Genomic DNA, 25,820 nt, shown 5'->3' with positions numbered 1-25,820 from the left:
GTGGGTAGCCAAAGTTCGGCCCGGCCTTTATACTTGTTTTTGGAATACTTTATGTTTAAACAAGTAAAAGTAAAGACAAGTAAAATTGTGATAAGTTCGGCCGGGCCGGATTTTGGGAACCCACCACCATGAATTCTGCTAAAATAGGGGAGTTACAATATATCAAGCTACAGACTAAATATGGTCTATCAACAGCTACTTGGCGCAGCTGTTGATAATCATAACGGAACACTATATGCAAAATTTCAGCCGAATCGTATAAAAATCGCGGCTTGTAAAGGCTCAAGACATCAAACCGAGAGATCGGTTTTTATGGGAGCTATACCATGTTCTTGACCGATTTTAACCGTACTTGACACAGTTTTTGGGATTCATAACATAACATCATGTGCAAAATTTCAACCAAATCGTATAAAACTCGCGGCTTGTAAGGAATCAAGAAGTCAAATCGGGAGATCGGTTAATATGGGAACTATATCATGTTCTTGACCGATTTGGACCGTACTTTGTACAGTTGTTGGAAGTCATAACATAACACCATGTGCAAAATTTCGGACAAAAATTGTGGCTTCCATGGGCTCAAGAAGTCAAATCGGGAGATCGGTTTGTATGGGAGCTATATCCAAATCTGAACCGATATGGCCCATTTGCAATCCTCAATGACCTACGTCGATATGAATTATCTATTCAAAATTTCATTATCTATCCAAAATTTCGATAGATGGACAGACATGGCAATCAGAATTTCAAGACGATCCAAGTTATATATACCCAGATCAATATTTCTAGGTGTTACAAACGGAGTAACTAGATTGGTATACCCCCATCCTATGGTGATGGGTATAAACAATTATTTATTGATATTTCGGATATGAAAACCGTGTTTTGTTTCCCATTTGGATATATCATATTTTGAAAATTCATTCTATTGAAATATTGATAAATAAATTATAAAAACAAGTGGATCCCATTTGTCAAGTTTTCTTCTCAAGAATATGTATACTTTAGGGGGTCTCAGACCCCATAAGTATAGACTAAGTCATGAGGGTGATTCGGGTTAAAACAAATTTGCTCATGATCATTCTATTAAGGAACAGGGGCAAACTTTTCACATATCAATGAGTGCTGTACGATTCAAAATTCAGCTTCTTGATAGTGAACTCTTAATGAGTAAGTCTAATACATAACCTACTTATATGTGAATAATCTAAGCTCATGAGGACTACTTGGATACAAATAAATACTTTTTACTTGACGAAAAAAGAAGTCAATATATTATAATCACATGACAAGTCAAAGATAAGATATGATAAGTCAAATTGAGTCATACAATAAAAACTTAAATAAAAAGCATCTGTTTGCATAATTGTGACTAAATCACAGCTTACCTCAACACACTTTATCTCCACCTCAGCATTAATGCCAACATCTCGATCCACCACAATAATCTTCGGTTCAATAGTTAATTCAGTGCCGACTGCCAATTCTTCACTGACACTGGCCAGATAGGGACGGCCCACAAAAGTTGGCTGATTATCGTTGTAGTCCCGTATGGGAATGACTCGTCTCAATGACACTGTATTTGGTTCAGTACTGTAAACACCTTCATCCGTTATGCTGATGATGACCTCAACTGTGTCTTGAGTTTCGCGATCCAGTTCTTGACGCAATCGCACCACACCCGTATCACGATCTACTGAAAAAACTGGTCCTGATATGCTGTATTTTAGTCGGCTACCCTCTGGATCGATACCTGTGTGCAAAATGAAAAGGGTAGGATGTGCAAATTAATATGTGTAGATAAGTAGAAAAGAAAGAGAGTGTTAACACTAAAGGTAATAAAGCAAAAAGTGTGATTAATGACTGTTAGAAGTGCTTAATTTAATATTATAATGCTCTTCCAATGTCTGTGCAATGTAGAAGGAGTTGGAAATCAGCAACGTTGTCAATAAAATGTAATGCGAAGTCGATTGCACATAACTGCTGTCAGCGCCTAATTATAAAGGTACAATTGTCTTTCGTCCTTTTTCGCACAGAGATCTTTGAAGTTTTTATACCCTCCACCATAGGATGGGGGTATACTAATTTCCTCATGCTGTTCGTAACTCCTCGAAATATTCGGCTGAGACCCCATTAAGCATATATGCATTATTGATCATCTCGACATTCTGAGTCGATCTAGCCATGTCCGACCGTCCGTCCGTCCGTACGTTCGTCTGTAGAAATAGCGGTCAAACGCGTAAGGCTAACCGCTTGGAATTTTGCACAGATACTTGGTATTGATCTAGGTCGTTGGGGATTGCAAATAGCCTATGTATATCGGTTCAGATTTGGATATATTCTCCAGATTTAGAGCAAACTTCTCAGATATTGTGGTAGTTGTCAAGAAAAGCGCTGTACAAAGTTTTGGCATTATACTTAATAAATGCGCTTGCAGTGGCTCTGGGAGTGAATATTAAATTTATGCTATAATATTATAAACAATATTTGCATGTTAAACAATTTATTTTCTAAAATCCAAATATGATTTCATGTCTTTTTACTTTGACTGGTTGCAAACCCAACCGTTTTTGCGTCTGCGAAAATCTTCACTATCAGTCATTGTCTTCCCGAGCAGCAACAGCATTCACTGTGAAGCAACTATTACTCGTGGAAACTAGGCTATTTTCAAAAGTAGGTTTCAGGTTTCTTCAGTTTCGTCGTATCTGTAGTAGTCATGTGCTCAACCAACAATGAGATGGAGATGGCCCACTGCATTACAACAAGCAGAAATTTTGTGGCACTTGGTGTGCCGCCAACTTTGTAAGCGCTTGCTGTTAGTTTCCCAACATTGCCGACAGCATATTTCGTAATTTATTCATGTAGAAGAAGACATTGACATTCAACTTGATGTCATTCAAAACAGCTACTACAGCCAAATTACCGGAGCACCAAGAAATTTACAATGTGGAAACTTTAGATGGAATTCATCGAAAATAAGCCATCTGAACTCTGGGCGTAGTGCGTTATTTACGCCCTGCGCGCAATTAGAAATGAAAATTAGAATGCTTCTTACTGAAAAGTCTAATAGATAAATCCATCTGCATAGCAATCTTCAAGAATGGTCGTACCGTCCGTCCGTTTGTCGAAATCAAGATAACGTTAGAACGAAAGCTATCTTCTTGTAGAGAAACTTTAATTTTTTTTTGAAAAAATTGATATGATGATTTTTGACAATTACTTGCTGTCATTGTTTTATCCTTAACCCCATATAATCAGATTCCTTGATATAATTTCCTAAGGCTCTATTGGCAGAAAGACAATAGAGCCTTAATTTAATTTTAATGCAAGGGACAAAAAACACGTTCCAATGATCTTCATGAGTAGTTCTGACAATTTTTGAGTTCTGTTATGACTATTCCTACCACAAACATGTTAGGAATGGGTCTTTAATTTACTGATTATTTCGGCTTCACTAAGGCTTTGGCAGACGATGTTATAATACTTCAAAGGGGTAAGGATCCGAACGAGCTATGCAGAAGGGCCGAAAGGGTCTTGCATATGGCATATGACTGGGCTAGACGCAGAGGTCGCAATGTTAACCCATAGAAGACTGAAACATGCCTGTTCACGAGGAAGACGAAGGTGGGCCAATTTTACGCACCACATTTCCTCAATGTTTCGATTTCGATATCTGACGAGGTCAAATACATAGGTGTGATCTTGGACAGGAAACTGAATTGGAAGTGTCACATTCAGGAGCGTACTGAGAAGGCTCACAGATGCTGGGCACTATGTAGACGGGCCATAGGCTCGAAATGGGGCCTGAATCCTAGGATAGTGCACTGGCTCTACAGGAGCGTGATTATACCAATACTTACTTACGCCTTAGTAGTTTGGTGGACTGCTATGGAGAAAAAGTGCAACATAAGGACCATACAACAGGTTCAGAGAACATGTTGTCTTGGCATAGGCGGAGCGATGAGGACCACGCCCACTAGGGCACTGGAGACTATTCTAGATATACAACCCATTGACATACAGATTAAGTGTGAGGCAGCCATTGCGGCTATGAGACTTAAGGCGATGGGAGAATGACTTGAGGATAGAAGCAACTCATACTATCGGGGTATAATCGAGGCGACGATAGGAAACGATTTGGCGGTGAAGGCCAGAGGACTGCTATCAATAAACTTGGTTAGCCCGAAGCCTTTCTGGTCGACGCAGTCCAAGTTAAGGGAGTGGGCGACGAATATAACGCTATGGAACAGCGAAACGGTCGGTAGGAAGGCGAAAATCCTATGGGGAGATCCAGATCATGAGAAGACCAGGTTATAACTGAAAGGAAGCAAGAAGGAGGTCAGTATAGCTATTCGTATTATAACCGGACACATAGGACTACGAGCTCACTTATGTAAAATCGGTGCGGCAAGTGATAGCATGTGTAGGGCATGCGGGAAAGATGATGGGACATTGGAGCATTTCCTTTGTCATTGTCCGACATTCGCGTCCACCAGATACCGGTACTTAGGTGGAGACACAATACCAGACATGAACCAACTTAGGGGAGTGGTATTGAAAACAATTAAGGATTTTGTAAGTAGCACGGAATTCCTAACTTAAAATTTTCTTTTTAGAGGTTACTTTATAGTTTTTAGAGCGCACAACAAGCCGATTACTGGCTTAGGTGTATGTCCATAGTGGCATGGGGCGGATTAATATCTGCACCCTCTTTTCGACCTAACCTAAGGCTTTGGCAATGGAAAAAAGTTTTCAAACTACGTGTTCATGTGTTTGTATATAGTAGGTAAATATGTTACAATTTACATGAATGTCTATGTTTAAATGTTTATGTCTAAATTTTAAACACATTTATGGTATGCAAAATCAACAGACCATGTGGGTGAAAACTGATGGTAACTTCTGTGTCATAACATTAAATCTTTCTAGATGGAGAAGGGGTTTTCTCCGCATGCGCAAAGTCATTTTCACGGGTACTTATGTGGTGGAACTCAACAACAATATAAATTAATCATCATGAAATGAAAATGTTCCAACAATAAGTGTGTATTTACCGCCAGACAGATATGTTTTCAAATTAAGAATTACGCTTCGTTGAGCGTAAAATTAAACATTTTCTTATTTTAGGAGAAGACAATAAAATCGAATTATAATATAATTATTTTTAAAATGGTTCAACAAATGTGTTTCGTCGATTCAGAACTATTTTGTCAATTTTTGTTTTTGTTTTTTAGTTTTTACCCTGCCAGTACAAAACCAACACAGAGAGATTTTCGATTCATTTGCTTTGCTACAAAATATATAGATGATTTCTGTTTATTTGAACTCATATAAATGCAGAACATTATTTGGATTTAGATTGAAAGTAATGCAAATTAATTATTATATTTTGGCTATACTGATTTAAACAGCTCACACACGTTTCGTGTTTTCAGTTTGGTCTTCCATTTAACCATGAATCGTCTTACAAACGAACCACCCTTGCAAATCATTGAATTGTATTGGGTTGCCCAAAAAGTAATTGTCGGTAATAGTGTAGTAATATAGTCGGCGTTGACAAATTTTTTCAACGGCTTGTGACTCTGTAATTGCATTCTTTCTTCTGTCAGTTATCAGCTGTTACTTTTAGCTTGCTTTAGAAAAAAAGTGCGTGAAATTTTGTTTACATTTGTTTGTTTGGCGTCAATTTTAATATGGGTACCACATGTATTGAAAGAAATTCATTTAACAAACCGAATCAACGCTTGTGATATGCACCTTAAACGCAATGAATTCAATCCGTTTTTTAAAACGAATCATAAATCAGGTGTCATATTCCACCAGGACAACGCTAGACCGCACACATATTTGGTCACTCGCCAAAAACTGAGTGAGCTTGGCTGGGAACTTTTGATGCATCCACCATATAGCCCTGACCTTGCATTTCGATCTCTGCAGAACTCCTTAAATGGTAAAACTTTCGGCAATGATGAGGCTATAAAATCGCACTTCGTTCAGTTTTTTGCAGATAAAGGCCAGAAGTTATATGAGCGTGGAATACTAAATTTGCCAGGAAGATGGCAAAAGGTTATCGAACAAAATGGCAATTATATATTTGATTAAAGTTCATTCTAAGTTTTATTAAAAATGCATTTACTTTCTTTTAAAAAATCCGCAATTACTTTGTAGGCAACCTAATATATCAAAATGTTTGCTCTGTTAATAAAGTTCATCGCGCGCCTTTTCTTCTTCAGCGACGAAGCTCATTTTTGACTCAATAGGTACGCAAATAATCGGAATTGCCGATTTCGGAGTGAAGATCAGCCAGAAGCATTGCAAGAACTACCAATGCATGCAGGAAAAGTCACTGTTTGGTGAGGTTAATGGACTGGTGGCATCATTGGACCGTACGTCTTCAAAAATGATGCGAATCGTAACGTAACACTGTGAATGGTGAGCGCTATCGTGAGATGATATCCAACTTTTTTTTGCCCAAAATGCAAGAGCTTGACTTGCATGAAATGTCGTTTCAGCAAGACTGTACTTCTACTTCTTATTAGTGTAGGTCGGTTGGGTTTGTAAATGGGCTATATCGGTCTATGTTTTGATATAGCTGCTATATAAACCGATCTAGGATCTTAACTTTTTGAGCCACTAGAGGACAAAATTCTTATCCATGGGTGATAGGTATGGCGCAAATTGGTCCATAACCTGATATAGCTGTCATATAAACCTATCTGCCTTGAGCTCTAGAGGGCGCAATTCTTATCCGATTTGGCTGAAATTTGAAATATGACTTCTACTAACAGGGCCAAAAATGGTTCAAATCGATCCATAACCTGATATAGCTGCCATTTAAACCGATCTGGGATCTTGACTTATTGAGCCTCCAGAGGGCGTTATTATTATCCGATTTGCCTGAAATTTTGTACGACGGATCCTCTCATGACCATCAACATACGTGTTTATTATGGTGTGAATCGGTCTATAGCCTGATACAGTTCCCATATAAATCGATTTCTCTATTTTACTTTTACCCCTAAAAGGCGTAATGCTTACTCGAATTGGCTGACATTTTGCACAATGTCATCTACTACAGTCTACAGCATTCAATGGTGATTCCAATCGGATCATAACTTGATATAGCTTCAATATTAATGCAATTCTTTTCTTTTATCCTTTGTTTTGCCAAAAAAGAGATACCGGGAAAAGATCTCGACAAATGCGATTTATGGTGGAGGGTATGTAAAATTCGACCCGGCCGAACTTAGCACGCTTTTACTTGTTTTAATCTTTCCTATATCTCTTAAAAAAACCCCATTATATATTGAAAACCTTTCGTCATAGTACAGCGAATAATGCATCATTTATGAACCCATAGCAGCTTTGTCTAAATATAGTCCCATCTCCACCATATTCAAGAAGGCTATGAAAGGGTCTAACACAACTTATTGTACCACATTCATCGGTTAAATACTGAACCTATTATGGGTCTGAGAACTTAAATCGGGAGATCGGTAGATGTATACAACAGTTATATCCAAATATAGACCGATCCAAATTATTCTGAACACGAATGTCGAAGAGCCTAATAAAGCCGTATGTGTAAAATTTCAGCGAAATCGATTAATAAATATGCTTATATTGACCAAAGAACTTAAATCGGGAGACCGGTATATATCGGTATATGAAGGCCACCGTAGCGCAGAGGTTAGCATGTCCGCCTATGACTCTGAACGCCTGGGTTCGAATCCTGGCGAGACCATCAGAAAAAATTGTCAGCGGTGGTTTTCCCCTCCTAATGCTGGCAATATTTGTGAGGTACTATGCCATGTTAAACTTTTCTCCAAAGAGGTGTCGGATTCGGCCATAAAGAGGAGGCCCCTTATTATTGAGCTTAAATTTGAATCGGACTGCACTCATTGGTATGTGAGAAGTTTGCCCTTAGTGGAATGTTCATGGGCAAAATTTGCATTTGTATATATCGCAGCTATATCCAAATATACCCCGATCTTGACCATACACGGTACAATTGTCGAAGGGCCTAACAGAAGTCATTGTGTTAAATTTCAGCGAAATCGGTTTATATATTCACCTTCTTGGGCCTAAAACCTTCAATCGGGAGATCGCTATATATGACAGCTAAATCTCTGGGCCGTATAAACAGGGAAGTCGAGGAGCCTATCATAACTCGCTAAACCAAATTTCAGCGAAATCGGTTTATAAATTCACCTTTTATGGTCCTAAAACCCTAAATCGGGAGATCGGTATATATGGCTGCTATATCTAAATCTAGACCGATCTTGGCCATATTTAACAGGAATATCGGGGGCCTAACACAACTCGCCATACCAAATTTCTGCGAAATCAGACAATTAATGTGCCTATTATGGGCCCAAGACCTAAAATCGGTCTATCGCAACTACAACCAAAACTGGACCGATCTGGGCTAAACTGAACAAGGATGTCGAGGGGCATAACATAGTTTACTGTATCAAATTTCAGCGAAATAGGATAATAAATGCCCCTTTAATGGGTCCAACACTTTAAATCGAGAGATCGGTCTATATGGCAGCTATGTCCAAATCTGGATCGATCTTGGCCGGATTGAACAAAGATGTCGAGAGGCCTAACAAAACTCACTGTTCCGAATTTCAGTGCAATCGGATAATGAATGTGGCTTTAATGGGCCAAAGACCTTGAATCGACAGATCGTTCGATATGGGGGCTATATCAGCGTATGACCAAAAAAAGAATCTGTGCCAAGTTTCAGCTCAATATCTCTATTTTTCAAGATAGCAGCGTGATTTCAACAGATAGACGGACAGACGGTCGGACGAGCGTCAGCTCTGTCTGGCTAGATCGTCTTAGGTTTTTTACGACGATCGCGAATATATATACTTTATAGGGTCGGAAATGGATATTTCGATGTGTTGCAAACGGACCCATCCTTCGGTGGTGGGTATAAATATAAGTGTATATTTTAGACATGTGATTTTCAGTCTGGCCAAACTATTTTTCGAAGTTGCTATTTGTGGCAGATGTCACCTGATTTATCATCAGTTTGGTTTTCCATTTTAGTAATAGTACACTCATAGTGCAAAAAGCGGTTGAAAATTGGACCTCACGGCTGGAGTTTATTCGAGACATACGGGGTTTCCACTTGCTCGAAATAAAAATGGTAAATCTTTATCGGGTGACTCGGGGATGTTGGAAACTTAGCAAGGGTTCCGATTAGTTTTAGTTTCGCAAAAACCAGGCTTATAATGATCTTCCTTCCCCGCGGGGCCACCAGACTTACTGCCGGACAGAAAGTACGATGGCGAAGGAACGGCATCACAACTGCATCGAGAGGTGACGCGCTATATTATAGCTGACATGAAACGATTCATGAATTTTGACTGTGGGTTTGCGGTCAGCTGGAGACTGAAACACCTTGACTTCATGTTTACTCCTGTGGATGAGAGGCTAGCCAAAATCTGCTCGGAAGCTGGAAATCGGAAAAGTTGGTAACGGCAAACTTCTACGGCTGATCCAATTGCTTGAAGAAAATACTCCCGGTCGCAATAGTATAGCAGTGCAATAACAAACTATTGCCCACGCCATGGAAATAGGTCCAACATCCGTACTTGGGTACAAAAAAAAAAGAAGGAAACAGAAATGCGTGAATGTGAGCGAGTCGAGATGTTCCTGAGCCAGAATTAAGTCCGAAAATTTTACTAAAGAATTAAACATCAAGCTGATAGCACATCCTACAGAATAGAAAATCTGCACTTAAAAAATGTTTGTCCTTTTTTTAAATATTCTAGCCAAAGATTAGCAAACTTTATTTAAAGATGATATATTTTTCAACTTTTTAAGGAAACATTCCCTCTGGTAAAAAATCTTTTCTTTCCTATTAAGGTTAATTAATTTTAAATGGTAGGTTAATCAATCCCTAACTTTGCGTCTTGTTATCAAAAACAACAAGTAAAAGAGTGCTAAGTTCGGCCGGGCCGAATCTTATATACCCTCCACCACCGCATTTGTCGAGTTCTTTTCCCGGCATCTCTTCTTAGGCAAAAAAGGATGTAAGAAAAGATTTGCTCTGTTATTAGAGCGATATCAAGATAGGTCCGGTTCGGACCACAATTAAATTATATGTTGGCGACCTGTGTAAAATATCAGCCAATTCAAATAAGAATTTTCGCCCTTTGGGGTCTCAAGAAGTAAAACAGAAATATCGATTTATATGGGAGCTGTATCAGGCTATAGACCGATTCAGGCCGTAATAAACACGTATGTTGATGGTCATGAGAAAATGTGTCGTACAAAGGCAAATCGGATAATAATTGCGACCTCTAGTGGGTCAAGAAGTCAAGATCCCAGTTCGGTTATATGGCAGCTATATCAGGTTATGACCCGATTTGAGCTTTATTTGACTCAGTTATTGAAAGTAAGAATAAAATACGTCATGCAAAATTTCAGCAAAATCGGATAGAAATTGCGTCCTCTAGAAGCATAAGAAGTCAAGTCCCAAGATCTGTTTATATGACAGCTATATCTGATTGTGACCCGTTTTGAACCATACTTGGCGCAGTTGTTGGATATCATGACAAAACACGTCGTGTAAAATTTCATTCCAATCGGATAAGAATTGCGCCCTCTAGAGGCTCAAGAAGTCAAGACCCAAGATCGGTTTATATGGCAGCTATATCAGGTTATGGACCGATTTAAACCATACTTGGTTTAAATAGGTTATTGGATATCATTATGAAACACGTCGTGCAAAATTTCAGTCAAATCGAACCAGAATTGCGCCCTCTAGAGGCTTAAGAAGTCAAGACCCAAGATTTATATGGCAGATATATCAAAACATGAACCGATATGGCCTATTTACAATGCCAATCGACCTACCCTACACTAATAAGAAGTATTTGTGCTGGCCTATGCCGACAACATCGAATAATGGGTCGGTCGTGCGTATGCATCAGCTCGTCTGCGCATTCTGGCTAGAAAAACGCATGCCCGATGATTGGTACCTCAGCGTGCAATGTCCCGTTGACATAAAAAAGGGGCAAGACAGTACGTGCCAACTGCAGAGGAATAAGACTCCTCCCCAACGCATCCAAGAAACACTTTCCGTGTGGCTTTAGACCTGGTAAATCCACCATAGACCAGATACTCGTATCTGCACTACGCAAAATCGTGGAAAAAAACCTCAGAAGGACAAATAAACACCAACCATCCATTCGTTGACTAAAAATCCGCCTACGACAGGCCAATACGTTCAAGCCATGTCCACGTTGGGTATCCCTGCAAAACTGATACGACTTTGCAGGATGACGCTTGCTGATACAAGCCTGAGTAACATGTATTCAAATAGGAAAGAACCAATTTTTTTTCGAAATACCGAGGTGACCAACTTTAGGGGTCTGCCAAAAGGCAAATTTTCAACTCTAACTGTTCCAAATTTCAAAGAGATAAATCTACCCGCTCTCATATGACATATTTTTTTCTGTTGTCAGACTGATTGAAGAAGCTCTAGCGAATAAGTCTTTTGCAGGCAACCATAACAGAAAACGCAAAAGGGGAAGACCAAAACTCCGATGGAGTGACCAAGTGGAAATTTCCACTTTTCGTGATTTTTTTTTTTTTTTAAATACTAGCGTTATATATTTAAAGGTCATGATGACATTCCGAATCCATTCCGATAAATCTCATTTCGCAAAAGTTTTCAGGGTGTTGAATGTCGAGATTTATATTAACTGCTTTTAATGGGAAGATTCTATCCTACACAAGATAATCTTTACACAAGATTACACTCGCACCTAATTAGGTGTGAGCTGGAATAAGTCAGACAACAATTACACCAAAAAAAAAAAAGAAAGTTTGATTGGTAAGTGTTATCTCGTTTTACTTGGAAAGCCAAGTTTAATACTGAAATACCACACAAATGCTGCAGCAGCATCCACAAAAAACAACATTTCCTATTTACTTAAAACCCAAAGAAAAGGAAAGAAATCAAAAGAAAACAAACATCGAACAATGGTCATGTGCGACTGAAGTTGTGATCACAGCCGCATTTTTCTCCAAATAAGATAAATTCACAAGACTCAATTGTTTGTACCTAAATCTGGTTGTCTGTACATTAGAATGAGTCGACTGGTAGTTTTGATTGGACCGAATTTAGGCTATCCGCCACCATGGATTTTACGAACAATTTTTATACGTAATATATGCATATGGTGGTCACTCTACGCTACAATCATGTCTGCCAAATCAAAAAAAAAAAAAAAAAAAACGGGAAACAATTTTCGACGGGGTTTCAACCTCTGGCTAGTGCTGACAATATTCGTGAGATATTCAAAAGAATCTCAGGAAACAATTTATATTGCGACAATTTGTATCCCTAGCTGTGTAGCTTAAAATTCCCTTACAAATCTGCTTAAAATTCAGCAAGTTTTTTGCCTACATTTTTACGGGATTGGAATGAACGCGCCACTAAAACCTTAACCCGATTTGACTTCTTGAGTCCCTAGCAGAATAATTTTTTGCTCGATTTAACTTCTGTTTTTTATGTAAAATACGTACATATCCTACGTATATATGCTCAACAGCCAAACCAAATCGCTATCAGATAAACATTGAAAGTGTGTAGCATCAATATAAGCCGATTCCCTAATTTGTGTAAGTTTCTAGCAGAATCCTTGATAGTGGATAGATTCGGCCTGACCGAATATGTTTAATTGAGCAAACTTGTTTTTAAAATATAATCCTTAAAAAAGGTGCTATTTGTAAGGCCTTATCCATGCATGTATGTCTCTTACATAGGTACAATTTTGTGCTTTCCATTGACAATTTCCTAACATTCAAAGTTATTATGTCCCTCATTAAAAGATATTTGTTCTCAATAATAAGACGCATAGTTAATAATATAGTAAATTATTATTTAAGACAAAAATTCTTCAACATCAGAAAAAAATCTTTCACCAAAGAGGGTTTTCTTACAGATTTGGAAATCTACAATATATATGTATATCGTATATGAATTAAGTTTAAGTATTTATTCATTTATAGTTGCATCATGCTCAGTGCTACTAATGATTGGATTTATGTGCAAGTAGTTTGTCATAAAAAACGAACAAAATCTCATATCCCTGATAGCATTCTAATGGATTTCCATTATGAAAATATATGTTTTTAATGAATGTGATGTGTGTGGTAGCGAAAGTCGCCCTGTATCTGAGGTAGTCAGATACTTGGCGCTTCTTAAACTTTGGGTATTTTTCTGTTCTGCGGGGCTGAAAATGCCGCATGCTATAAGTTGTGCGGCTTGTCGACGTTTTCCCGAAAAGGGATATGTGGACTGGGATACCCCGCCTTTCCCGGGAAAGGCTTTCCGGATACACGAATGGATCTCAGTTGGGTGGAAATACAGGGGACGAAGTATTCATTGAAATCCTTGGAATCAGGTAATCATTTAGGTATGTGTGATATGTGTGAACAGGCCATAGTGCAATGCGAGGTCGTGACTGGTTAGAATAGGGAAATAGCTTCTTTGTATAAGGGGAAAGGCTGTCTGGCTCTGCGAGTCCCGTCCTATCAAGTGGTGGCGGCGAACGAAGCGGCCGAAGAATGGATTGCTGATTAGTGCAGATTGTGCCACATAATGTATAGTTCTATTGTAATTGTGTAAATGGGTCTCACGGCTTTAAATTTACAATTTGTATAAATAAATAGTCGGTGAGCGCCTCCCCTGTACAAGTTTCTTAATGGGGCGGACACCTTTGATGATGACCGCGCGAATGAGGATTTAGCTGATGCCCTGTGACCGAGAAGACATAGGGTAATGGGCGAACACATCTCTCCGTGCCTGGATTCCCTCCAGACACTTAGACCTCTTATCATTTTCGAGTTCTATAGAAGCCTGAACAGGCTGATTGGACCATACCCTCACCGGTGAGAGTTTCCGGTATAATTTTTCTGTCGTTTTTACCGTCTTCTTTTCATCTTCTACCTTATTCTAGGGCAAACACAATTGACCTGAAGTCTTCGCGTAAAGCGGCGAGGCCTGAAAAGGAAAATGTCTGTTTCGACTCACTCTAATGTGTGTGTGCGTTTATTTTAACCACGCGTACATTAAAGTGAGAGTGAAGAAAATGCGCACGCGTAGTATAAGCGGCTGTGAAAATCTTTATATAATTCAATATATACAGTGATGTAAATGGTGGAAAAATAAAATTTTAATTTCCCATACGTTTACTTCAAACATGTCTAGGCTTTTAAATCTATTGTATATTTTATTTGAATTGCCTTAGTGCCATATCACATTACAATGGACCAAGAATTAAGGAACGATTTTGCTTCCAAATGAGTGTTAAATGTGTGTGTTCAAAAACGTTACAAATACCTTCATACCTTTTTTGATTTAGCTATTCCTACTAGTTTTTTATGGCAAAAGAAGATGGCTATATAAACTGCGTACTCTCTTTGTAACACCTTGAAATATTTGGCTAACACTAGGAGATTTAAGTTGCAGTCTGCAATCAGACTTACTCATAGGTTTTCGTCCATTGTGATACCACAGGAACAAAAATAAGGAAGATGCCATCTTGTTCCTGCCGTTGAACCATCCACCCATCGCTTTAAAAGCCCAATAAACTTGAAAATGTCAATATCTGCTAATTCCGACAAGTCCTCAAAGAAATGAGAACCCAAAGTGTAGAATGAGTTCTTCCTGCCAGTGCTGCACACACACACAGCAAGCACGTCTGCTCTTCAATTCCCTGGGATATCTCTGCGGTCCGGCACCCATAACTTTGAACTGTTCAGTCATCTCGTTGAGTGGTCTCCGCCGGTCGAGGGCGGTTTTGCATACAGAAACAGCATTTTCTTTTTCCACTGTCACCATATCTTGATGATATCAGATCGGACTAGGTTATTACTCCCAATATATTTATCGTCCGGTGTTCACTTATAAAGCTATATGTTCTTGTCTTATGACATGTCACTTTTTATATATTATTGGTATTTCATTATGTGTGTCAAAATTGTCAATTTACATACGATTCATCATTTTTCCTATCACTCAGCTTATGTTATTTTTGTATGACATGACCTAAAAATGTGGGTAATAGCTGATTTTTTTTTTTTGGCTACAAATTCTTTAAGTTTTGAGCAAATTTCCCATGAACATTCCATTTAGGAACATAGGCCACCGAAGCGCAGAGGTTAGCATGTCCATCCATGACGCTGAACGCCTGGGTTCGAATCCTGGCAGGCCCATCAGAAAAAATTTTCAGCGGTGGTTTTCCCCTCCTAATGCTGGCAACATTTGTGAGTTACTATGACATGTGAAGCTTCTCTCCAAAGAGGTGTCGCACTGCGGCACGCCGTTCGGACTCGGCTATAAAGAGGAGGCCCCTTATCATTGGGCTTAAACTTGAATCAGACTGCACTCATTGATATGTGAGAAGTTTCCCCCTATTCCTTATTGGAATGTTCATGGGCTAAATTTGCATTTGGATACTTCTCTCATATCAATGAGTGCAGTCCAATTAAAGTTTAAGCTCAATGATAAGGGACATACTTTTTTATGCCGAGTCCGAACGGCGAGCCGCATAGCGACACTACTTGCCAAAGAAGTTTTAACATGGCCAGATACCTCACAAATGACCTGAATTACGACCTATCTGCACAAAAGTTGGTGAAAATAATTTTTTCATTTATCTGCATATCTCTAAAATATTTAGTCAAAATCGGTTCAGATTTAGACATTGTTCCCATTATATATACATTACCCGATTTTCACTTATAAGGCCGTTGTAACTATTGCACCATTCTGAACACCTCCGCTAAAGTCTGACAAAATTGGTGCAGATTTCGATAAAGGCATCATACAGTGATGTGGCTTAATTTAAACTCGTAGTGCAAGTGTAGGGTATTATTTCTCTCACTATCCTTTGCTTCTCATTTATAAATATAACCAGAAAAGGCACAATTTACCCTATATGTAATACTTGTTTACAAAACTTCTAAAACAGAAACCACCTTCTTGTTAATAGTCAAATTATTTAATGCTATCACATTTTCAAGTTTATTGCCTGTTGGGGCGAAGTCCATAAAATTTTGCAATTTTTGTTTGAGACGAGCTCAATGATCGAAGATTTTCTTTGCAAATGGAAAAGGAAAGCCGTCTTTGGTAAGAAGACTTTTCAACCATATTAGGTGTGATGGCTTCAAGGGCCGTGTGTTGGTATGTTGTATATGAATTGTATTAATTGCGAAAACGCCTCTATGATACAATTACTACATTAAGCACGCTCGACAACCCTGTCTATTAGCTGTACTTTTTCCCAATGCATGTGTTTTTGTGTTATGACAGACTTTTTTTCTGCGAGAATTAACACTACTTCCGTGGTACACATGATTTTGTGCTTCTGTTGGAATGATTCTCTGAAGAACAGTGAACTGATACCCCCTTCAAAAATGCAAGTTGCCGAGAAGAAATTCCGAGATATTATTAACGCAGCAGCCGCTCGCTTTGGTAATGCTACTCGCAGACGAGCGTGATGGGGCTCGTTGCACGGACTCCACTAACCCCAGAATCAGCGAGCTGAATCTGGAATCGGAACTTGTTGCTGGAACACTTGGAGCAATGTAACTTAGGTACAAGTTTAGGCAAGCTGTGGTATACTGTTAAGTCACTCTTGAATTCCGGTAGACGGGATGACAGGACCTCGGTCACTTTTGGCGACGTAACTGTGACTGATCCGAAGAGATGCGCCAGGTTGTTCAACCATTAATTTATTGTGCATCCCGAGAGTGACAGGGCTAGGAGAAGAGCCATTCGTCGTATCCGTGGTCTCCGAGCTCGCAAGTTAGGAATGTCATTCGTGGCACCAAATCGACCAAGGCGTTGGGCTCCAACACTGATGCTGAAGAATCTATCTTACAACTGTCCTCAAACTGTCTTTGAATACTCTTATAGTTCCCTATGTATGGAAGATGTGATTACGCTACTGAAGCCAGGAAAGGACCTGAGTTTCTCAACAGTAGTCAAAATGCTTGAGGCACTATTCCTCCTGGGTCTTGTTGGAGAATTTCCCTTCGCCGGGTATCAGCATGGATTTCGAAGATTGCATAGCACAACAACAGCTTTGCATTCCCTCTCCGCACACATTTCCCTGGCTTCAATCATTCCAGACCATGTGATAGGATGGTCCTCGTGGCATTGGACATATCGAAGGCATTCGACACGGTCAGCCATGCCAAACTATTTGAGGACATCGCCAACACGTCTCTCTGTGTCGTCGCCAGTCATTTGTGTAATTTAGAGATAAGAAGTCGAAGCATCGTAGAGTGAAACAGGGAGTTCCCCATGGCGGGGTGATATCTCCGGAACTATTTAACCTCTACCTATACTCCATTCAGTCTCGTCAGCTCTGTGACACGCAGTGGGATTATATTCAGATCTGTCAGAATACCGCCTTTCAAACTGCGACGGACTGTCTCCTCAGTTCTTATGTAGACCATCTCCATCAGAAGACATAACTACATGCTGTCTAAGCAATACCTTTTGGGCAGTCATCGCAGAGACCATCCAAATAATCATCTTGTGGATAGGTATCCACTGCCCAGAAGCCTTAAGATAGATGTGCATGATATACAACTTGAAGTTCAGCGCTACAAGAGAGAACCTCTAGATTAAGCGGCATATCAACCGGGTCGCAAAATATTATGCGAAGACAATTTTTCGTTTTGCGAATTCGTTGGCCTTAAAAAGGAGCGGGAAATCATGGGATAGGAAAAAATTTCCCAGAAAAATAAAGGCCATGAAAATAGTATGTTATAGAATTATTATTTTCCCAATTACCCAGCAAAAACTTGGTAAGTACATGACATTATTTTTTGCATCTGTGTTACCAGTAGTACAAATGTCATTACATACAACATTCGATGAAGCTCTGGAATAAGCACTTATAGGCAATAATAGTTTTCTATTATTACGTTACTATAACCTTGGTATTGATAAAAATGCCATTAAGAAACTGCGGGCAAAATTATCTCATACACAAGAGTGCTGCCCGTTACAAGGTTAAGCTCAATGATAAGGGACCTCCATTTTATTGGCGAGTCCCAATGGCGTGCCGCAAAGCGACACCACTTAGAAGCACTAGGAGGGAAATACTGTGGCGTTATTAATATAAAAAAACATTTTAAACTCTTTCTACCTCCCCACAAATACCTTGATTGTACCGCATGCTGTGGGCGTAATTTTAAAGAAATAAAAAATTTAAAAATCATTTTGCTGGTCCGTGATTCGAAGGTCCCGACCTTTGTATTGTAAATCTTCTGTGCCACAAAACTACTAAAATCACTCCCATGTTTTAGAATATTGTGTCTGTAAATAGAATAAGTCAAACCTAAAAAAACACAAAGGCCTGGCCACCTTCGATGAAATAGAATAAAAGTTTGCTTTGTGTTGTTAGCTAATATTGAAAGGATAGAGCGTAGAGCGTCTGCTTTGAAAACGGAAGGTTCTTGGTTCAACTCTCGGCTGCGATGAATGTAAAGTTTTAATTTCATTTATAATTTGTATTATTCATACGTTCCCATTGCTCAATGAAACTGAGCAATGAGAACGTGCCGGTAGGGAAAGGCGCTAACATGTTTGAGTCTAAGAAGTTATTTTTTAGCAACGTTCAACTAAGATAATATGTAATTTTTTTTTGTGACAACTTGTATGCTTAGGCGTAAGTACTTATTTTTGAACTTTTTATATGCTTGTGTGGAATGACTTTCCTTCCAGAACATCGTCATTTAAAAGTAATTAGGAACGACGCTTAAAAATAAGGATAAGTTTTTGTTGGGTATTGCACTCGTATTGTATATATTGTCATAGTGTATATGTGGTTAATATGGCATTCAAATCGTCCAGTAGGTTTTGGAAAAAAATATTAATAATGAAATCATTCGCTGCGAAAAATTTAAATGCGTTTAACAACTCATGCCTTTTGTAATGCAGCCATGCGCAAAAATTGTCCATTAGCAAGCATTAATTATGATTTCAATGGCCAATGAGAGCATGTGCGGAACGGGGAATATAAAACCCAAATCATGAACATTTTTTCACTGCGTAACTAACTCTAACATAGCATGGAAGGCCACTGAACATAAGCTATTATAACTATATAACACTGTTAATTTCGTTTCAATAGGTAAGAAAAACTTTTAAAACTTTAATAGACTCTGTGTGTGGGGCTGATCCAATAGTTTTTATTAATATCATATATATACTACCTTACGAAATATTTCAATGTTTACAAAATAAGTAAATACTTAATTTAGGGCTTGCTGTTATATAGGATGCACTTACGACACGACAATCATGAAGGAGTGATAAATTCAACTGCCCAAATTATTATCTGATCTTAAGGTTTGTAGAACTTCTCTACTAAAGTGGTGTCGCTCTGCTGCAAGCCATTTGGACTCGGCGGAGGCCCTTTATCAGTGAGCTTAAATTTGTATTGGATTGTACTCATTGATATGACAGAAGTATTCTCGCTGTTCCTTAATGGAATATTCGTGGGTAAATTTGAATTTGCAAGGATTAATGAATTGGAAGATACAATTAAAATAACTTTTAGCGTTGATTAACTTTTTCCCTTCCTAAGAAATAACCCATAGCTTAAGTAGCTGTCTTTGGTTGGAGTTCTGGCAAGAACTTTACTTCACTCATAGTAAAACATCTGCTGACTGCACGTAGTTTATTTCGATGTTATTATAGCAGAAATTCTACTGTTAAAGCAAAATGTTTCAGTATAGCATGACTGACTGTTGTTTGCTGAAAATGTCGGCTTTAGAATGGTTAGAGCTGAGGTGTTAGCGTGATCGTGATCGATGTTCCAGACATCCTAGGGTGTTCGGGCGCCTTTTGGCAGGCCCCACAATTTGGTCATCTCGGAACTTCGAAAACTTGTTGGGACTGCCAAATCTTCGCTTGTGGTCCGATTGCCAAGATTAGTTTGCTGTATAGTGCTCAAGAATTACTACACAAAAGTCCGGTTGAGGTCTACAATATCTCAACTGGTTTCAGGAATAATTGACTTTTACTTTTTTTGTTTTTTTGTAATTTTGACCGAGACCTGCTTTGTATTTTGCAATTTACGAAGGCATTTTAATTTTTATGCACTGGATCCGGATTTGCAACGACTTTACCTCAAAAAAATTTCCTTATCTGATAACTCAGTTAAAAGTTATACAGTTTGGAAATCAAAAAATATGAAAAACTGTATTTCCTGCATTTTTTTGGTAAAAAAAAGTATTTTCATTGATTGGCCTTTATTGACGCGCTTGAACAATCTAGGGCCTCGATTTTGAATTTTGCACATGATCTCGCTTACACCTCAGCTCTAACCATTCTAAATTTCAAAGAGATATCTCTTCCAGTTTTTCTTCGATTTTCTTCCACTGTGCGACGCCTACATTTTCCTTTAACACACACTGAGCCATAGTTGTACACCCAGAAAACAGATTTGTTGCTTCAACTAATTTTTTTGCCAACCGCAACTTTGCTGTTGGGACAACCAACGTTGGTGTTAGTGTGATCGTGTCTGGGACATCCTAGAGTGTCCGGGCGCCTTTTGGCAGGCCCCACAATTTGGTCATCTCGGAACTTCGAAAACTTGTTGGGACTGCCAAATCTTCGCTTGTGGTCCGATTGCCAAGATTAGTTTGCTGTATAGTGCTCAAGAATTACTACACAAAAGTCCGGTTGAGGTCTACAATATCTCAACTGGTTTCAGGAATAATCGACTTTTACTTTTTTTGTTTTTTTGTCATTTTGACCGAGACCTGCTTTGTATTTTGCAATTTACGAAGGCATTTTAATTTTTATGCACTGGATCTGGATTTGCAACGACTTTACCTCAAAAAAATTTCCTCATCTGATAACTCAGTTAAAAGTTATACAGTTTGGAAATCAAAAAATATGAAAAACTGTATTTCCTGCATTTTTTTGGTAAAAAAAAAATGTTTTCATTTATTGGCCTTTATTGACGCGCTTGAACAATCTAGGGCCTCGATTTTGAATTTTGCACATGATCTTGCTTACACCTCAGCTCTAACCATTCCAAATTTCAAAGAGATATCTCTTCCAGTTTTTCTTCGATTTTCTTCCACTGTGCGACGCCTACATTTTCCTTTAACACACACTGAGCCATAGTTGTACACCCAGAAAACAGATTTGTTGCTTCAACTAATTTTTTTGCCAACCAACGTTGGTGTTCAGGTTATTGTCTAGTTTATGTTATGCTACCAAAAATAAGAATTGCTTTAAGCGTGCGGCTCGTTTCGGGTGCGCTGATACAGGGCAATAAGCATTACTGTACAGTAATAAGTTTCTCAATTAAATTTTAATTTAATACAAGTAAAAAGGCGTTAAGAACTTTGGATGCCCACTACTACGGCTATATACGTAAACCACCTATCGTCACGGATGTCGAAAAGCCTAACGTGTGTCACTGTGTCAAATTTCAGTTAAATCGCATTATAAATTCGCCTTTTATGGGGTCAAGACTTTAAATCGAGATATCAATCTATATGGCAGCTATATCCAAATCTGAACCGATTTGGGCCAAGTTGCAGAAAAATGTCGAAGAGCCTAACACAACTCACTGTCCCAAATTCCGGCGAACTCGGACAAGAAATGCGCCATTTATGGCCCCAAAACCTTAGATCGAGAGATTGGTCAATATGACAGCTATTTCCAAATCTTGACCGATCTGGGCCAAATTGAAGAGGTACGTCGAAGGGCCTAACACAACTCACTGTCTCAAATTTCAGCAAAATCGGATAAAACATATTTTTTTTTGAGCCGAATTTTCTTAAATAATTTAAAGGACAATTTAACAAAACATTTGGTCGGCCGGGGGACTCGGAACCTGCCGAAAGGATAGTTAGCAAAACTACCGATAAGGGGTTAGGAGAACTCCGGCATGGAAGTTAACACAACTGCCGGTAGGGTAATAAGCAAAACTACCGTAAGGGTGTTGTGCTAACTCTTTGGTGGTACAGCACAAAATAAAACGTTCTGGATAGAATTGGCAAAGGCAAAATTTTATTTAGTTTTTATAGAAATGATTAATGGAACTGATATATCGGTATGTAACATCTTCTTTTAGCCCTATTTATTGTAACGTGGTGAAGATAGCTACTGAACTATGAAAATAACCAAACTGTGGTTCAATCAAATGTTTTCAATCTTCTTCGCGCTTTCAAATCATTTTCTTCAGGTTTTTCTGTTGATGGCCTACCTACCCGATGCCCAAACCCTCCTTTTTATCGTTCTTCGTGCGAACTCGTGGCACATTTTAGCTTACTGCCATTAACGGATGTTAAAGTTAGCTACCCAGGTGAAGGTTTGTGTTCACATTTGATATGAAGTAAGACCAAGATAAGCCCGGATTTTGACAAGTAAAAAACCAATCAGAACCGTTGCTTGGTCACCCTCCATGACAATTGTGTGGATCTTATTTTCAATGAGTATCAAATGTCTTTTATTGGTTATCTGCATTCAATATTGTAGCAGATTTTGCAGTTGAAACAGCAAGTTTTATTAGTGAAAATAGAATACCGAAATGCTTGCTAAAATAACAGCCCGATGCTTTCTAAAACATAATGTCAAGTTCTTTGCCCACTATCTCTTAATAGGCAAACAAAGGATAACGGATAGAAATTGCCATGCCAGTGTTTTGGGGAAGGCGTGATGCCTAAAATATATGGTCCTACATTTGGATTTCAAATCCGTATTCTACTCCTAAATACCTTAATTGGAGCACCATATTGTGATGGTCAGTAAAAAATTGCTGTTTGTGGTGTATTTTGGAAAAGGGGTAGACCCCCAGAAAATTTGTTCCGAAAGTGGGTATAAATTCTTGCTCAACCCCCCAAGCCCTTTCATTTAAGCCCCACATTGACATGGTCGGTAAATATGCCCGATTTAGGAGTGCTTTGGGGATTGGAGTGGTCTCCCAAACACTAAGCCCAGTAAATATATCAGCAACGTGCTCTATTCTCATTATTTGAACCCCATATTGCCATTGGCCTCAAAATTAGATATCAAATTTCAAATCTCAAATACCCTTAAAACTATGAATATGGAGCTCCACTGTCTTGAAGACCCAAATTGTCTTGGTGAGCAAATACCTCCTACTTGGAGGTTGTTGTGGTGGCGGAACGTTCCCTAGACAGTTGGTCGCAAATGTTGATGTCAGATTAATGGTCTACTCCCAAATACCCTTCATTTGAGCTCCATTTTTCCATAGTCGGCCAACATGTCAGGTTTGGAGGGGTGTTTTGGGGAATGGGGCGGTCACTCGGTGACTTGGCTTTGAAAATATCAGATTCGTGTTCTACTCTAAAATACCTTTTATTTGAGCCTTGAAGGGTAGCCCCATAGATATTTTTCCCGAACATTGATGTCAGATTCGTGATTCCAAAGACCTTTCATTTGAGCCCCATATTGCTATGGTCGTAAATATGTCTTCTTTGTGGGATGTTCTTGTGGATGGGCGGTTCCTCAAAACACTTGGTACCATATCTGGATATCAGATTCGTATTCTACATTCAAATACCCTTTATTTAAGCCCCATATTGCCATGGTCAGTATATAAGTCCGATTTAGGGGTGTTTTGGGGGTTGGGGTGGTCCCACAAATACTTGGTCCGACAATTGGATATCAGAAACGTTTTCTAATCTTTAATAACTTTCATTTGAGTCCCACATTGTCATGATCGGTAAATATGTCCGATTTAGGGGGTTGGGGTGGTCCCTCCAATACTTGGTCCGACAATTGGATATCAGATACGTTTTCTAATCTTAAATACCTTTCATTTGAGTCCCATATTCTGGTTATTGGTGTATATATATATTTAATTTTGGGGTGGGGCGGCCCTACTAAGTACCCCAACCGAAATTTGAGTACCAATTTTATGTTTGTGGGTTACTATAGGAGAGCACACAAAATTTCGGTTAAATCACACCAACCATCTCCGAGATCTGGCGTTTCTGAAAATTAGGGTAAGGATAGGGGTCCGCTCCCCCTTCAGATATCAAAAAATGTAGTACATTATATTCACCACGGGATCATTATGCACCATCAGTGAACATTTCAAGAAAATCGGTTCAGCCGTTTCTGAGTCTATAAGGAACACACAAACAAACACAAATTGATTTTTATATATAAGAATGTATGATGCACGGTTTTCATCAACCTTGCTAAAAAATCATAAAAACACGAAAACTGCAAAATTCTATTTTAATTTATAATGATTTCATAATGACCAAAACATTCCATTTTGGCAAACTGTGATCAAATTCTAGGCGGCATTGTGGTTGCTATACAAACCTTTTCGACACGTCCGTGAAGCCCGTAAACAATAAGGAGTGAGTTCATGAAACATGACCGCATTATGAGTAACCAAGATATGTGATCATTTTTTTACTACATTTACTACCAGTTCGCACATTTGTCTTTTGACAATAACTTAAACCAAACAAAATAAAAACAACAATCTTTTTAATAAAATGTCCAAGCAAGCAAAAATAAATCTCCAAGAGTGTATGTGAATTGAAACTTGTTACAGAGGAAATCTTGATGAATTACTCTGAGGCAGTCAGCTACCAGACAAACATGATTTGGCTGTTATTTTTTCGCATTAAAACAGCGTCGCTTACCGCCGTCAAAGCTGTGCAACGTGAAAATAAATCTCAAAATTCCAGTAACCGCGATTACAAAATGTTCACTAACATACCCATGTTCATACATATGTATGTATGTTAGTACGTCTGTCTGCCTGTTGTCCCAGAAGTGAATTATAAGATAAACGGAGAAAAAAACATTATTTACGTACTCGTATGCTCAAAGCATAAAATATGTACTAAATGAGCTCGTACGAGTAATAGTAGCCCATTAACGACCCGCAAGCCACTACATTTGCCCGTCTATCTGTCTGGTGCTGATTTTTAAGCCACCCATTCATTCATTTGTTCTAAAGCCACTGATTCGTAGCCGTAAAATCGACGACACCGAAGAAGTGTCAACTTCAAACAATGCGATATTACCTTGAGCTACGCCCCTCTCTCTCTCTCTTCACTTGGGTGTTGTGTTTTTAGTTTGTGTCTTTCCATGTTATTCCTATTGTTGGGGCTACTAGACTTGATACACATTGTGACCTGGTTTTGATTACCACACTGCAATTGTAGTTGCATTCAATTAAATTATGATCTTAATTTTGCATTTTTTGTTTAGCAAAAATGCCCAGCCAGTACAGTGACTCAAAACAGACTATGTTACGACTCATCCGCCCGACTTTCGGTGCGAAATGGATAATTTTACTTAATTCCGTTGATTACACCAACGTTCAAGATGAACTATTTAGTTTGAAATACCGATAGCAAACCAATAGATGGCGATCAATTTAATTTAGAGGGTTGCCTTTTATATTTCGGGCTTAGAGAACAAAAACAAATATTAATCATCGAAAATCTGCTTTTCAAAATATTCCCCATTAAGATTTATACACTTTTGCATGCGTTTGAACCAATTGTCGAAGCACTTTTGCCACTCTGGTTGAGGTATCCCCAAAACATGAATTCTGAACGCATCAACCGCTTGTTCAGGTGTCGAAAAACGTTATCCTCTCATTTTATTTTTTACGTACGTGAATAAAAAGAAGTCAAATCGATGTTTTGAGTGCTCAGAAATGCAGTTGATTGAGTCGATGTGTGAGAGCTCGCATTGTCGTGGTGAAGAGTGATACGCCTTCGGCAGTGGATTTTCCTGATTTCTTGGAAGC

At 38.7% G+C, this 25,820-nt stretch overlaps 1 protein-coding gene across 2 annotated transcripts in view; it reads right to left on the bottom strand.

Moving 5' to 3' along the window:
- Window positions 1-25,820, bottom strand: part of LOC106082387 (cadherin-23) — a 118,936-nt gene that overhangs the window by 28,370 nt on the left and 64,746 nt on the right. For both annotated transcript variants that reach the window (XM_013244855.2, XM_059367311.1), the window contains exon 3: window positions 1,389-1,753. In XM_013244855.2, coding sequence (XP_013100309.1) covers window positions 1,389-1,753 — 365 coding nt within the window. The remainder of the gene's footprint in view (window positions 1-1,388; window positions 1,754-25,820) is intronic.

The sequence above is a fragment of the Stomoxys calcitrans genome, chromosome 1, assembly GCF_963082655.1.
Source record: "Stomoxys calcitrans chromosome 1, idStoCalc2.1, whole genome shotgun sequence".
In the NCBI taxonomy this organism is placed as follows: Eukaryota; Metazoa; Arthropoda; class Insecta; order Diptera; family Muscidae; genus Stomoxys; species Stomoxys calcitrans.
Note: the sequence above shows the minus strand (reverse complement) of the source record. Positions and strands in the feature narration are given on the sequence as shown.